Source organism: Electrophorus electricus, chromosome 3, assembly GCF_041902795.1.
Source record: "Electrophorus electricus isolate QZ-2024a chromosome 3, ASM4190279v1, whole genome shotgun sequence".
NCBI classification, from domain to species: Eukaryota; Metazoa; Chordata; class Actinopteri; order Gymnotiformes; family Gymnotidae; genus Electrophorus; species Electrophorus electricus.
Window position 1 is genome coordinate 26,336,991 of NC_137499.1, and position 17,402 is coordinate 26,354,392.

At 42.3% G+C, this 17,402-nt stretch overlaps 1 protein-coding gene and 1 long non-coding RNA gene across 4 annotated transcripts in view; one reads left to right on the forward strand and one right to left on the reverse strand.

The window, feature by feature from the left end:
• Positions 1–11,509, reverse strand: part of LOC113592241 (transcription factor COE3) — a 96,042-nt gene extending 84,533 nt beyond the window's left edge. For all 3 annotated transcript variants that reach the window (XM_035525766.2, XM_035525773.2, XM_035525756.2), the window contains exon 1: positions 10,949–11,509. In XM_035525766.2, the coding sequence (XP_035381659.1) occupies positions 10,949–11,082 (134 nt within the window). In that variant the 5' untranslated portion in view covers positions 11,083–11,509. The remainder of the gene's footprint in view (positions 1–10,948) is intronic.
• LOC145656974 (uncharacterized) lies at positions 6,701–17,044 on the forward strand. Its single transcript, XR_014122707.1, has 3 exons — positions 6,701–7,135; positions 14,739–14,831; positions 16,684–17,044. It is a non-coding gene; the product is annotated as an uncharacterized LOC145656974 (long non-coding RNA).
• The last annotated feature ends 358 nt before the right edge of the window (positions 17,045–17,402 follow it).

Here is a 17,402-nt window from a genome sequence, read left to right on the forward strand (position 1 = left end):
GAGGTGGAAAGAGGTAGCGAGCGAGGGAAAGAAAGAAAGAATGAGGCTAAGACAGAAGAAAGTAAAATGCGAAACAGTTTGTACTATTTATCAGAGTTTAATGTATTTTTCTTTCCTAACGCAGCCTGCCAAAAATTCAAGCTTAAATACCGGAAATGTCAGTTACGCTTACGGCTTAATGCATTCACTAAATATTTCCTAAATTTAAAAATAAATACATCGAGTCCGTGAAAGCATTTGAATTTATTTCAGTGCACTCCAACTAAATGTATCACTGCCAAATAGAAGTGACATTTGGCACCCTAAGTTAGTAATCCACACTGTTTTCACCTTCAATCACTAAAGCAAACAATGATAAGAGCTCACGGTCTCTGCAGTCTCCGTTAAATCTGCTATACCATATTTACTGTCCGCTCCAACGAGGCAGTCCCACATTTACTCGACTCTCTGAAATACGCCCATGCATAAATGTTTATTCATTGCTTACGGCAGCCCTACAGCTGCAGTGCTGAACTCCGACCCGACACACGGCTGTTAGGCCCGATTCCACGCGCGGTTCGGTGAGAACGAATTCCCCACGTGGAGTAGATGGCGTGTCATTTTCAGCAGCATCTCCTGAGGATCTCGAGCAGTGGAGATTTGAATGCAAGTCCGCCCGTCTTGTGATCTCTCAGATCGCTACAATTTCATTTCACATTAATGCGTTTATCAGATTCAAAAGGGCAGTACCGGAATTTCAGACACGATGCGAAAAAATATCACCGTCCAAATAAAATAAAACACCAGAACAACTCCTGTGTAATTTGACGATGCATTAACTGTATTGTGTTCTTAAAATTCTGATGTTGTAGCTATTAATAATGATGCGGATATTTATCAATTACATCTTATTGTTTGTCGTAAACCTTTTCCTTGAACCACCCACCTGAACTCCATACGCGACAAGAGAATGAAAAATAACCCTATGGCGTCACTCCCAAACACGCGCATAGTTCATCAGAGGTCTACACACGCGCGCACAATACCTGCTCAGGTATGAGCCCTGCCCTACTGTCTCTGACCATTCATGAGAGATGCCCTGTGAGCTAGGCCACTCTCGCTTTATGTGCACGAACATTGTCGACAAGGAAAGCTCGTTAGCGTTATTATTTTAATTATGTGAATTACCGCCACATGAACTTCACTGTCTGAGAATGGGGGGGGGGGGGGGTCACGCACATGCTCACTCACTTCATCCTGAAATAACTACTGTGGTTGTGCAACACATACATTTACACACACATACATACACAGAGCATAATACAAATCAGCAGTCAGTAGACATTGCTACAAATGCATTACAAACACACACACACACACACACACACACACACACACACACACACAGGCACACACACTTACAACTTGCTCTCAGACTCTAATACAGCCAGAGAGGACAAGAGCATACCTAAAACGCAATTTCACACACACAACCCTCATGCTCCTCTGCACCCCCCACCCCTCATTACCGGTCCCTTGTGTGAATCAACCAAAACCTCTCACAAAGTCGATTCCACCATATCCTCGCGTCTGGGCAAAGGCAGATGTATTTCTCTAGGAATTCCCAGAAGAAAGCAAGCTAGCATTTCTCAGCAGGGCGCGGAGGGGTGGGGGTATGGGCGGAGGGATGGGGGTACGGGAGGAAGGGTGGGGCACGGGGCTGTAGCCGGGTCTCTGTCGGCTGGAGCAGGGCCGAACATGGTGCAGCGAATGCTAATTATGATAACTAAGAGAAGGGAGCGACCCGCGGCAATGAGGCCCTCGCCGCCGGAGGGCCCCAGCACTTTGGGGACGGCAGCACTCCAGAGTCGGCAGCTAAGGAACCCGCGGCGAAGGAAGACCTGCCAACACATTGGACACTCTGTGAACTCTGCCAAGAGTCCTGGCTGTCACTGAAGGGGTGTGTGTGTTGGGGGGTGATAAAGAGAGAGATTGCATACCTACATTCACTGATTTTACTAGCAACTAAATAACTGAATGTTGCTGTCATTATCTGACAAAATATTTAAGATTTGGGATTAATATTATAATTCATTAAGCTTCTTTGATGGCTTCAGTACTTTTTTCTAGTTTTTCTAGTTTAACTCATTTTGTTTTAGACTGTGGTTTTGGTGGACTCAACTGGGGTGTGTATATTATTTGTCTGAGACCAAAGGGATGCAGAATTGTGTGTGTGTGTGTGTGTGTGTGTGTGTGTGTGTGCGCGTGTCAGAAAGACCTGGGAGGGCTAGGAGTTGGCGGTCAACACCTCAATGACATTAATCAGGTCTCTCTTTCTCACTGTGGGTCTCTTTACCGTTCCTCCTCTCTCTAATGACCCCTACTCCAGCTGTCTGTTTATACAAGTGTGATGCAGAAAAAAATGATCTCTAGCCTGGCATAGGGCCACAATGCTAATTCAAAAAATAATTGAAAATCTCTCTCTCCATCTTTCTCTCTCTCTCTCTCTCTCTCTCTGTCTGTTCATTTTCACAGGCTGTTTCTCTTTCATACCTTGTCTCCAAACTTGTCTCACCAGTTTCCTGAAATGTCCAAAAGGAGGAGAGCAGAATGAACAGGAGTCAGAGAGTTTGCCCTTGTGGAGAAGCCATTTTAACTGCACAGGCAGCAGGAGGGCACGCTGCTCTTTGTACTCTTGTTTATACAAAGATAATCATCAAAATCGTAGCTGTTTTCTCTCCGTATCTGATATCTCCGCTCGGGTGTATTTAAAGTCTGTATACATTCTCTGTGGGAGAGAGCGAGAGCACAAGAGAGTGAGTGTAGCAAATTATTTATTTTATAAAGAGAGATAAAATTACTTTGGTACATATGTACCCCAGTGGTACGAGGCATTTCAGCAGTGATTGGGGGGGGGGGGGGGTCATGAGCATGGGGCGGCATGTGCTCGGACCCGTCTCCCCCCAGACGTTCGGATGGTTTGGACCTCATTCGCTGGGCACTGGTCAGGCATGCTGGGACGTCACAGGGCTGCGAGGAAGAGGAGGGAGGAAGGAAGAATGGAGAGGAGCGAGGACTGGAACATGGAAGCTTAGGCCCACGGTGACCAGGTACGTCACCGCCTGCCATCATGGTGTCCCGACGCGGCCCACACCACGGCAACACGAGGGGACACTCACGCAGCCTCTCTCCACTGCTCTCTGCACTCACACACTATAAAAACCTCATTAGGGGGCTTTTTTTTTCAAAGCGAGCACCTGAGCAGCATTTATTTTATTTACTTATGCTGACTGGAACATCATAAACGTAAAGCAGTAAATGCAAGCTTGCAGCGTCCACTGTGTTGCAGCTGTTTTCATAAAACCGTGCGTGTGAGCTCAGCTGTCTGGGTCTTCCAGCATACATGCACTGCAGTCAAATGCATCTTCAGCAGTGTCCGATTTCAACATCTGACTGACAAACAGCGTACAGTAAGCGGTCTAATTCAACAGGGTAAGTCCCCTAAAGAATAATAAAAACAAACCCCAAATCTCACAGAGGCGAACCAGAACCTCAGCGCTACACACAGCAATGGGAATGGTGAGAGGCTTTTGATATTTCTCTGCCTTGTTCTATGAGACAAATCTGAGCAGTCAGAGAAAGGTTGTTAGTGTAGCACTGCCTGCCTTCGTCTCCGCCATGCTCCATCGTGCTCCGCCATCGAGCGTAGAGACAGGACAAGAACAGCCCGTGCCAACTTTACCCCTCACACACACCCACCCCCCCTGAGTCCCACAAAAGCCCAAACGGCCCTTCCTGCCACACCTCGGAGCGATGAACTGGCACCTATATCATGCAGATGCCTATACCATTGCTGAGGCCTGTTCACTGTGTTAAACAAGTATGCATACGCATAAACACACACACATACACACACACACACACACACACACACACACATACACAAATGAACTCACGCGTGCTTTGAATGTGCCCCCCCCACGTACACCCACACACATCACACACACACACACACACACACACAAATGCACAGACACTAGCCGTGCCAACCGCATACCAGCCACACACACGCATGCATGTTACACATACACACACAAATGCACAGACACTAGCACATGTGCACATGCCACGCAAACGCGCACAAACCGTACATGCAGCCATACACACACACACACAGGTGTGAGAGAGAGGCCTATAGCAACCCTGTGCTTTCTAAGGTGCCTTGTTTTAATGCTGGGTTGAGAAGCAAGCATCCAGCACTGCTTACCCGGCTCCCCATTCTGTACACACACACGCCGCATTTCAACTTTATATCATTTTAATAGCAGTTTAACAGTTAATATTTGAATAACCCCAGTATTATTTCAACACCTTTCCAAAGAATATATTCCTGTGACCATATACACACTCTTACGCATGCAAACACACACACACACACACACACACACACACACACACACACACACACAGACTCACCTTCAAACACAAACACTCGCATTTTGCAGTCACAAAAGGACAGTTGGTATAGAAAATAAAGTAAAAATAAATAGTGTCATTTTGCCCCCGATTATGCCGGAATGTTTACAACCGGCTACTAGCAAAAGGCGGTTTTAGTTTTCAGACGTTCCACGGATGCTGTAACCTCTAAACCTCCGTGGTGTTTCTGACAGGACGCACAGCATCCAGCAGCGTTTCTTAAACTATACAAAAGCGCTGTCCTCTTCGAGGCTGTGGTGTTATTATCATGCTCTTACAGGGGATCTGAATTGCCTTCGTGTGGTCAGGGGGTGGGGGGTATTAGTCGCTCTCTCTGCTCTCTGATTACAGCACTCAACACCAGAGCTTTTCGGTCAACAGACGCACGCGGTACACACGCTGTTTCACAGACGCCGCGCGCGCGCGCGCTGCGATACCCCTCGCACGTGCGGCTAATCCAATTCCGCGCTGTCAGTTCATCATTAGCTCTCTCCACAGTCTGCAGGCTGCACAGACGCGACACGCCGGGGACAAACGCACGGGCGGGAACGGGAGCTCACGCAATCGTTCACATTTTGTTTACTTGTATTGTTTTGTTTTGTTTTGTTTTGTTTTGTTTTGTTTGCGTTGGGGGTCGGCATATTCTATCGACGCAGTTATTCTTACAGTTTAACCTGTACCGTTAAATCTGCTAAATTCTCACAGATCAAATAAGAGAATTTCAGATCTATAATGAAGCAAAAGCTTAATCATTATTTTCCATAGTATACATATTTATACGTGGTCTGTATAAAACTTTACAAGTATATACTTCATTAGGCCTAACATAAATTCGCAGTTAGGGACCACAAACATCGCATGACACACAACGCACGCCGTCAGTCCAACAGCTGATGGCGTCGTCAGGCTTTGCAGAACCGTAACACACCGGTTCTTTCCCGAGGAAGCGCGGAACGCCCGCAGCTCATGTCTAATTTGTTTGCAATTGCGGCGAGACGAGCTACGGTGCTCCGTCGTTTCCTAGAGCCGGTCTGTGGTAAATTACTGGCGAACCGTTTCACACACTAAAGACACACTAACTGAAAACGTGACGACGAATGAACTTTTTTTGTTGTTTTTGTTTTTACTCACAATGGAATTTAACAATATCATGCCTAGTTTTCGCGCTGAGTGCGCGCGTCAAATTTTGGGTGTTAATTCTTCAGAAACTCCCCATTCCTAACACCGTCGGATCTAAAGCCCTGTAGGAGGCCTCTGTAAAAAATAAAATTCAAATCAAAGTAAAATAATGTATTATTTGGCTTCTTTACCCACAAACGAAACAGAACGTGTTTCAGGGTTTGAAAATGAGCTGGCTGGATCAATCGGATGTCTATCTGCTTGTTGTGAACTCCTTTTTTCTTATACTTATCATGGAAGCCAGTTTGAGTAGTGAATGGTTGGAGCCTGAAAATGTGGCGAGGTTATTGTTTTTGTAAGGGGTTGTGCCATAGTGTGTGTGTGTGTGTGTGTGTGTGTGTGTGTGTGTGTTTCAGCTTGGTGTTGCTGCACCTGCCATACCACCACACACATCCCTTTACCCCTACTCCAAACACACACTCATTTTCAAATATCATTAGTGGCCTACAGCTGAAGCCATTAGCTGGTCACCTGTATGTTTCTAATGGGGTCATTATGGAGGTGGCCTGGTGGTCCACTGCTAATCGCCTGCACGTTTCTGGGCAGCTGGAGAGAAACACTTGTTCCACTGTCGTCGCATTCCACCACACCGACGGCCTGTTTTGCAGGTGCTGGCGACAACACAAGCCAGGCATATAGTGTGTGTGTGTGTGCGCGCGCGCATTTTGTGTGTGTGTGTGTGTGTGCGTGTTTAACATCCTCTGATAGATTGTTGACAACGTAAATATTTTTCGCCGTGTTAAGCGTCAAGGCACAGTTCGCCTTGCTGTGTGCTGCTAGCTCAGTTGTACCATCTCTGTGTCTCTCCCCGTTCCCTTTCTGGCTGTGTCGCATGTGGTATAGTCAATCTAGCTGTGTGACTGTTAAAAACCCGAATGCCTTATTTTAAAGATATATTTTCAACTAGTTTTCCAGTTCAGAGACGGTCAATGGAAAATAGGCAGATAGTAGATGCTCACTAGGGTTTGAACCAGACCCTGAGCTATGCAAGCTCTTTTTCTCTCTTTCTATCACTCCCCCTTGCCTCTCTGTCTATCCCTCTCTCTCTCTCTGTCTCTTTCTTGCTCCAAAGCCCCAGGGTCTGGACTTCATTAGGTCCGAAACCTCCCCATGGACAGAACAGAGGCGACATAATTCACTTTGCCAGGTTTTACAGTGTCGGGTAGGGAATGGAAGAGGGGGTCAAGTGAAATCTGTTCTCCAGCTGTGCAGCCCTCACACTCACCCCATGGCCTGAGAGGGAAAGCAGGAGATAGGGAAACAGAGTTTTGGGGATAGGTGATCCACTAGAAACACCCACCACCAAGCTTCCCAGGCAACAGGCAATCTGTTCAGATCACTCTGTCTGTCTCCACCTTCCACTCTATCAACATTAATCCAGTTTGCATCAGATTCCAGCTAGCACACTGAACACACACACACACACACACACACACTAAACTCCACACTCTGAACGGACTTTGCAGAAATACACGTGATACCAAAAGGCCAAGCAGGTTAGGTGAGTACTCCCAGCACAACGTCTCACAGCGGTTTCTGCTGGAACCATCCCTCACCACACACACACACACACACACACACACACACACACACACACACACACACAGTGGCCGGTGAACAGAGGGGGACAGATGCAGCACTGCACATCAGTGGCAGGAGGCTGCACATGTCTCGACTGCCTCAACTCACACTTCCATACAGCCAGCTCATCAGCACCTCAGGAAGAGTGTGAAAACACACCTGTACCACACACACACACACATACACACACACACATGTTCACACACACACACACACACACACACACGTGTTCACAGACACACGCACACACACACACACACACACACACACACACACACGTACACACACACACACACACACACACACACATCAGTCTTGATATAAGTCTCCTTGTTCAAGGCAGCACATCCTTCATTTTATTAATTCACTGATTTTAAATAAAAATAACTTTGTAGTAAGACTGCCAGTGGCCATAGAGCCATGTCCCTCCCGCTGACATACATTTATGAAGTAGTAACCTGATAACACTCCTATTGTGTTGTATGGCAAAAATAATCGCTTTATAATCTATCGGAAATTATGTTGGCGGTCTATTTGCATAATTTGTGCCTACTGGAAATTGGAAAGTATCCTGCAATGCAAAATACTAATTTAGTTCTTGGATTTTTTTGCTGATATGTCCATGAGAGTTAAAAGTATCTAAGATTATGTATTGCACAAGTACAAAAATATGTATATTTAAAATACAAATATTGTATTTTTAAATAAATACAATATTAGAAAAAAAATAAAATTATATATATATATATATATATATATATATATATATATATATATATATATATATATATATATATATATATATATATATATATATATATATATAGTTAGATTCATTCAATATTTGAGATTGTTATGAGCCTGCTAGTCGTTCTGTAAGGATAAAACATTTTGATCAAAATATTGTAAACTAGTTTATATGTGTTTGCGTCTGTATAGTCTTCACAAAAGGCTGGGGAAAATCGGGCTTTATTTGTTGGACTACCGTGTGTAGATTGTTGTGTCTAAAGATTGGTCAAAGGGACACAGTCAGGTGTGAAAGGAAACTCTCCTGTCTCCCAACTAAAGCGGTTCTTGTCGTCAAATAGATCGGATCACTGGGAAAAGCCACTCTCCATCAAGTCACAGAAATAGCACCAATCAATGGTTATCCAACTGCTCTAACCGCGCGAGGATGGGAAAGTGCGCTGCGCGCGGATCCTCCGCGGACCTGCGGTGCGCGTGGACTTGCCAGTTAGCAGGCTGCCTCGTGCACCTGAAATCAAACTGTAATTCATATAATGGCAATGAAACCAAAGCAGATGTTCCAGCAGCTGATTTATTATTGGCGCAGACTGAGCCAATGTTTCTGTTCCGTTACATGAATAATTTAGACTGGAGGTTTTATCCCACGCAGCCTGTGCTAATGAGTCAAATTCCATTTTTTTCCGACGGTACCAAAGCAAAACAGAGGCAGGTTAATCACTTAACGTTAGATTTCCAGGCACGCTCCCCGCCTGCTTGTTATCAGTGTTAAGGTATAAAGGCTGTGACTGAAAATGACTTTTCCCTGTCATGTTCCAAAGCGGCTGAACGCAGACGTGACAATCTTCCGTGTGATGAATTCGATAAGCCAAACTAATGGAGAAGTTTACGAGGCTGTGTAGATAATTTAATAGCCCGGGGAATCATCCTGCAACAACTTTAAAGGAACTGTACAAATCTCCGGCCTTAGAAATCCCCCATTTTTGTGGGCCATAACGTTCTATATAATTTTAATTAAACAAATATATACTTTGTGTGATTTTCTGTGTGCTTAATTTACCCATTGGCTATATTTTCCTATGTTACAAAAATGTTCATATGGCATTGCACTGAAGTATTTAAATCGCCTCACTCATTAAAAGAACGCATCTTAATTCACCATCGCGAATATCCAGGACATGTTTTTGCTGTCTGATTGGCCTTTACTACATTTCATATATTCTTATACATGTACTATGTTCACATAAACTTGCTCTGTTTTATTACACAATTAGAATTATATTTTCGAAGTTTCACGAGTGCGTTTGGAGCTACCTGATGCGCCCTGACATATTAAATTATACACTTGACTTGTTTCTTTAAAGCCTACAAACATTTGTCTACAAAATTATAGCCAGTCCAAAAAATACAAAGAATTTATTTAAGGTTACACCTTAAAGTCTTATCTCGGAACTTAATTGCGGCCACTGCTTGCATATGGGATTTTTTTAAAAATTGCTACTTTTATCTCGCGTGTACGTACACGTTTTAGGGGTTACCAGTAGGTTAAGTTCGAGCCATGTCTCACAAAAGCTGCATTTAATTAGCAAAAATTACAATTTTAAGCAAAAAAACAAAAAATAAAGAGTAGCGTTCGCTTCTTTGTCTCACTTTCTGTTTTGAAAATTCCCTCTGTTCTGTAGAATGTCAGCGCAGACCCCAATTTTGTAACTATTATAAGGGTATAAAAGTATTATTATTTTGGTGCATTGAAGACCATATGATTCCACTTCCAGGGCTGTTTGCGGTGTGGATTTATTCGCGCATCTAAGCAAAACATATAATTTGCATGTCAACCTGTGTCACAGCCTCACTCAACAAACGAGATGCGATGCAGCCTCGCGAATAAAGCGCCGTTTGCCTGTCGGCATCTTTGGGGCATCATCGGTCTACAACATGTAGGTTATGTTGGTTACGCGTTTCCGCCAAGTGACAAACAACCTGCAAATGCCTCCGTACACGCGCGAGGACATGGAACTGGGAAAGCGTGGTGACAGTAGCAAAACCTAGCAGAACTCTAACTTTTAGGTGCGGACACTTTCGATTTGTTTGTATTGTACAACAGCGACAAAAAGAAAACAGCGCCTTTTTCTTTCTATACTGTTATATTGCGCTCTCTCCTTGTCTAGGTTGTTTTAAACTTAGTTTCTTCGCATCAATATTTTTTGTTCCTTTCACAAGTAGCCTATGTTTCTCACAAGAAAAAAACCTTCTGTTTGAGCCCTTAATATAAGAAATCAAACGCCGAATACTACAATTGTTCCCTTAAGTTAAATAGTTGAGCAAATGCAAAGCAAAGTGTCAGTTGGTGCGCGTGATTGGCTCTTTTCTATTCGACAATGCGCGGGAAGGCTGTATAAATATCAGCGTTTCGGTTATTTGCAAATCAGAGTCAATATTTTTACTGTAAATTCAAGCCAAATGTTCGGATCGCAAGGGGGCATTCCTCTCGTGAAACAGTATCTGAAAGCTGACCAGCCAGCCGCCACCCTCAGTTTCAACACAGATCAGGTAAAAACTATTGCCTGCTCCAGGAATGGATATGTACTGTAGAAGCGTGGTCATCTTTTAAACTTTTGAGTTATGCACGAACGTGTGGGCCAAAACAACTTTGACAGGCTGCGCAAAGCGGCTGCAAATATTCTGAGTGTTCCGAAGCACGATATCCATGGCCATAGTTCATTTGTTGCAATACGCAACAGTGTCGAGACCAAACTACGTGGTTACAGATGGACTGTGCTTTGTGCAGCGATTGTGCGCGAGCATATATTCTCCCCGTTCTGCCACAATGTTTGACCTCTAAACGCGTATAAGTGCGGGGACGAGGGGAATCACTTCCGTTAACGCGTAGCCACGCACACCACGGTCATTGCGTTAAACGGGTAGCGCAGTGTGTTTCACGCTGAGCACCAGACCCGAAAATAACCAAAACTTGGAGCTTGGTGTTTACCTTTGCGCTGCTGTGTTGGCATCTAGTATCCCCGCGCTCTGCATCCACGAGCGGACCGGCGTCATGCCGCTCGTGAGGGGCTCTTCTTTCATGGTCAACGCTCCCCGTGGGAGACCGTCCTGGATGGAAAACATGAAAATAGCCTTGTGGGGATGTCTCTCAGCACCAGATCGCGTGGAATAATCCTCCTGCACTCTCGGAACAAGGCCACCCGGATTAACAAAAACCAACTGAAAGGGGGGAAAAAAACCTTCCCCGAAGTGCAACAAGGGAAAGCGATAGCGGTCCTTATCCAAAGACGTGCGCCGTATCCCTCGGGGTGTTCTTCTTTATTTTAGATTCCAAACCAAGTTCGGTTCACTCAAGATTAACCGGTCTCTAGTTAAAAGAGGGTGGAGAGAAGACAAGCGCTAGAGCTGTAAAGCATCTCAAAGGAAAACGATCAGCCGGGATCAAGAAAACCTTCTCTTCGTGGGGAGAAGGAGGATAGATACCGAACTTGCTCAGAAGGCGAACATACGCGCACGGGACTGTGGAATGAAAAGTGGGATAAAACGGACGACTGCTTCAAAAAGGAGTAAAATGAAATGATTACCAAACAAGAGGGAGGGATGGACCAGGGAAGGCTGGCTCTCCCTGGGGAAAAGGGGGATTGGGTAGCAAGAAATCTCATTCCCTCCCTCCCCGTCTCTTTATGCCTCCTCCGTCCCAGCGGAGCGCACCTTCTCTCGGGTTCGGAGCCTCTCGTACTCTCTGGGGGGACCAGCATGGACTTGACGAGGGCGGGGATTTATCCTAAAAAGGGAAGATCATGTAAATATAGATCCTTGTTCTCAGCTCCGATTGGCTACAGTCATCCGTTGCGTCATTTTCAAAATTCGCCGCAAAACTTGTTCGGTGTAGAGCAGCCTACAAAGACATTAGCGGTCGGTCTCACATACACTTCTGCTAAAGTCACAATTGAACATTATTTTACAGGCACACGACCATGTATTATGTACCTTATACAGTTTTTCCACCATTTCACATCAGTAAGCAATGCAGTAAGCAACCCAGTTCACTTCAGTAAGCAACTAACAATGACAAAAAAAAAAACAGCCCGCATTATATAAATCTGATATAGCCTACTGTAATTTATAATCGATTATGGCGGGGCAAAGACCTAACGGCATGTGCTGTGGGTAAGCACGCTGGTCCACGCGGTTAAAGGGCCTTGATATGAGTGTGTACTGTCGGTGCAGCCAGCTGCATATGACACGATGATCATTCCAAGTGTTCTTTTGAAATACAGGCTGCAACTGCGACGTTACTCTATGAGCTAGTATCCGTGCAAGAACGCATTGCGCAGATCGGCACTGAATACAAAGGTATTAACATTATCACCATTTATAAGTCAAAACTATAGCATGCAATTTTGAGCTGCGTTGAACGACAACGCATATTGCTGATTAAACAAGCTCAGCAACAACAGCAGCAGCATACTTTTACTACCCTAATAATAATACTACTACCAATAATAATAATAATAATAATCTTTGAATCTTTTTTTTTTACTGTAAAAGAAGGCTTGCATTTGAAAAGTTAATGTGGTGGCCTTTTATTATCTAGCTATAAGATATATATATATATATATATATATATATATATATATATATATATATATATATATATATATATATATATATATATATATATATATAGTCCCATTAGCATGTAGGTTTGAGATGAACTGCACCTATAATACACGGATGGTGCTAATAAACAACATTTTACAGAAAAGGGTGAGTTACTTTTGCTGTCTAAAGACTCTAATACTCTGGCGTTAATCAGAATTCCTCTGTAGCAACACGAATTAAATATTTATCAAAGATAGCCCTGCAGAGTGCACAGTCTGAAAATGCTCCCAAGGGCTTTTTAGAAAAGCGTCTTAAAATCGATTAGGCCAAGCAACCCCTTTTTCGAAATGATGTTACTTAGTACATTTGAAAAAGAAAATCTTTGGATAGCGGATAAAAGAGTGACAAGTGTTTCTGTGTTAAAGTGGCACGGTCTGCATCATTTCCAGACCTCGTCTCGAAGCAGTCCTGAGTTTCTTCCGGATATTAAATAAGTCCTTACAAAACTGCTGCGTCGGTTTACAAAACATGACATTAATATTATTGTTGTTGTCGTTGATGTTGTTGTTGTTATTAAACTCATCCTGTTAATCCTGATTTTATTTTATTTTTCTGGATTAAAAAAATTGGATTTTGCGTTAGCGGACTTCTATTTATTATTAAAATGTTTAGGCATTTTTAAAGGGATTTTTAGGGACGTTTTGACCTATAGTTGAACTCAAGAGGAGAGAAAACCCACACTCCATTCAAAAAAACGTTGCTCCGCTTGGCGGGAGAAACTGCAAATGTTCGCGAGATGCATCCTCAAAGTGACACAAACCCTGTCAGCATGTCCCTTGCGAGATGTGAGAAGCGCAACATAGATTATCACATTTACTGCCATCGGCCACGGTCCTAATTTTATATGGAGATTAAGGTCATTAACGTTTGGTCCAAGTCCTATATTTCATTTTGCACAGCATAACTATAACATTTTCCTCGTAATTGAAAAAAATGCGAGAATGCTAATCACCGTTGTGAGTTACTTTCATTTAATATGACGCAGTTGGCGCTTTAGACACCGCTGTTTTAAAAGTATGATGAGCAGTTGGCTAGCTGCACTAACTAGGCCAACACTTTCTGTAAAAATAACCGTGGTTCTACCCAAGTCATCCCGGCATGACTGTGCTGCATCCAGGACATCGTGACGTTAGTTTGGACGGGTTGTCGTCATGTCTTAGGTTGTCTCTCGTGAGCTCATGAGTAAAATATATAGCCTATATAATTCTTTCATTAGTTATTCCCTGATAAATGATAACATCAATTTATCAAATGGTAGAACCTTTTCAGCTTCAAACTCAAAAAGGGCAAAAGCAAGTGTTTTGATGGATCAGACAGCTGTCCGAGGTATTTAACCGTCTGTTGGCGAATCAACACGTAAAACGAAGAACTGAAAGTGAACCAACACATTTTTCCCTGACTGAAATGTCTACGTCGTTTGTGGACATAGAGGCCAGGTCCACTGGTCGAACCTAAAGTTACGGCCCGATAGTCGAAATGGAATAGTTTCTCAGAAACCAACAACTAATTTCTGTCGCACATTGGATGAATAAGGAGTTTATTTTAATTCCAGTGCAGTTAGTCTTGATTCCCCGCGACATTTAAATTATGTTGCCAATTTTTAACCCGTTGCGCAGACTAAAATCGTATCACCCCAGCATACTGTAGGCTAAATGCGTTTTAACCCAGTGCGTCATGATGCCTTTGCAGTGCAAGGTGATTGCTTCCACCTTGTGGCCGCTTACGAGGAGATTGCAGTTGAATGGGTCTAAACATTGTGGTAAATAATAAGTAGCCCATGTCAACAGTAATTTCGGTTATAACATAGGAATTCATCGAGTACGTAATGAGTCCTATCTTAAATTATATATAATGTATAATGTATTGCAGTTATGTTGGTATATAGATCGCGATTACTGGATTTGAAAATGGGCGTACCTCAAGCAATGGTTACACTGGCAACAAAATTAACTTTTATTGTTTCACAATCTAAAATAGGTGGACCTTATGGTACTTTTTAAATGACGGGATAATTACATTTTGTATCAAGTAGGCATGTATATTTTATACATTGAAAATGTAAAACTTATTTCTAAAATGTACATTGTATGCTTTTTGCCTCTAAATGACTTAAGGAACGTCCCTCTTCAGCGTCCAGCAGTAGTCTGCCAACATAGAGACCATCCGCTTTCCGTGATACCGCTTTTCCATTCTATACACGATGACATGTGAGTATACTGGAACAGAAAAACTATGGGTGATAGAGAAATTCTGCAAGCATGTCAACATAAAAACATATATAATAAACAGGATTATAAAAATGCATTAATCAAAATCATTATGTTATTTTGCCATTTTTTGAAGCTTGATACTGAGATTCAAAAAATATTGGGGGGGGGGGGATCATTGGGGGCTAATGCAGTAATAAGATTACAATTCATTTCCTACCTGTTACACATAGTTTTATATGGACAAAGGTGGGACATCAAGTTTATTTAATAACAACTAGGCTATAGAAAAAGAACCATAAAGTGGTGTTAAATACCAGGTCAGACAAGCCAGCCTAACACAACATAATAGACACAAGAAAAGTTTTGTCTTTTTTCCAAGCTATAACTTTTAAATATTCATAGAAGCTTCCAGAAGGCTTAAAGAATTAGACATTTAGAAATTGTTATCATTGTCATATTTACTCGATTTGCTTTAGTTCGCCATGAAATAATTCTTAGAATTTTTCATGTTCAAACAGTGGTGTAAGTTTCATTTCAGCTTTGGGGGGCACCGCTCACAGCACCCAACCTAACACATTATATGAGTGTCCTCCCAAAACTACGTGTTCAAATGCTTGATTCTTGCAGCTCACAACAAGTTTGCTTAAACAAAAATAGCAAGAATGTACAAAACCATACAGATCTGTTGGCGAAAATAAACTGGACCTACTTGCAAAATTCGGTTTCGAAAAAGTCTGGCTTAGATATTTTAAAGTAAAAAGCACCATCTTGTGTTCAAATGAGGTATGGCATGCACTGGAAAAGGTCCTGCTGTAATGTCGGAACAAATCAAAATCTGACACTGATATGCAAATTGACCTTCACAGCGTCCTTATAATTTATCTCTCTTGTTGTTTACACACGGTTTAATGACAAAAACGGTTTGGTATTTCCTGCAAAAACAATGCATTCATATATTAAAATTATCAAAAAATTAGCAATTCCTCTTTTACATTGCAACATGTTTTTTTTATCATCAGTGCGTCTCCAACTGGACTATTGAATTGCTCATCTTTGCATGAGCTGTTAATGACAAATATAAACATTTTAAAAAGACAACATTGATGTTTTGTTAATCCCTTTTTCACAGTTCTATTACTGCTCAGACAACTCATTGCTCATTGCATACAATGCTCATTGCATTGTATTTTCCCTACATCCTTTCAAAATCTAATATTTCACAATACAATACCCTCATCACATATATATATATGTGTGTGTGTGTGTGTGTGTGTGTGTGTGTGTGTGTGTGTGTGTGTGTGTGTGTGTGTACTAGTTGTCTACTGTATTGCTTGTAAGAGATGTAGTCAACTTTATATTGGAGAAACCAAGAGAAGGCTTGATGATCAGTTTGTTGAACACCTTCAGACCATCAGAATTAAGAATTTGTCATTTCCAGTGGCAAGATATGTTAATACTAATGGACACTGCATTAATGACATATCTGTTTGCATTGCCAGTTGTTGCTATGGCAGCAATATGGAAATATTCTGAAATATGGAAACTCAAAAAAAGAACTGATCTACACTTAGCATGAAATGAATGTTTCCATGAATGTCTACTTTTTCATATATAAAGTGGCTCCTCCTCCTTGCACAGCAAAGCAGTATATATATATATATATATATATATATATATATATATATATATATATATATATATATACACACACACACACACACACACACACACACACACACACACACACTCCCTTTGGGTGGTCTCTTTTTCCTTCAAGCTTGGGTCCTCTACCAGAGGCCTGGGAGCTTGAGGGTCCTGCAATTATCTTATTAATTATCCATTATCTTAGCTGTTCCCAGGACTGCACTCTTCTGTATGGAGATCTTGGATGTTGTTCCAGGGACCTGCTGGAGCCATTCACAACCTCCAGTGCTCTGGTTACCACAGGAACCACTGTTGCTTTCACCTTCCATCCTGTGTGTGTGTGTGTGTGTGTGTGTGTGTGTGTGTGTCTGTGGCTGTGTGTCTGTGGCTGAGTATTTGTGTAAATAAATAAACAAATACACTGATATATATATAGAAATAATAATACTTTAAAATGGGCTCACAAGCATTACATTACATTAACTGTGTCTTGTGTCATATCCAACTAGTACACCTCAGAATGACCGGAGTAGACAGATACCCAACCTCATAGTGCACATTAGTCAACTGGGACCCAAACCTGAATTTCACAATATGTCATCTCCATTGTGCTCTCAAATGTCTTAACCAGATGAAACTTTGGGTATAAAGAAGCAGGGGCTTGGTGAGATCTGTGAGTGTGAAAGTCCAACCAACTTTATGCAAAGATGTAAACACCATTCATAAATCTCTGCTAGATTTTCTGGGCATTGATTTTGTATGCTAATGACCACCACTCTTCTTGACTGCTGAATACATTGAAAGAAGACTACAAGACTACAGAGTGCTGTTTATAGTTATGCAATATAGCATAACAGGTAAATAAGATAAATAAACACAGAAGTAGTAGTGTGACATGAATCCTGATTTATTATTTTCAGTTAC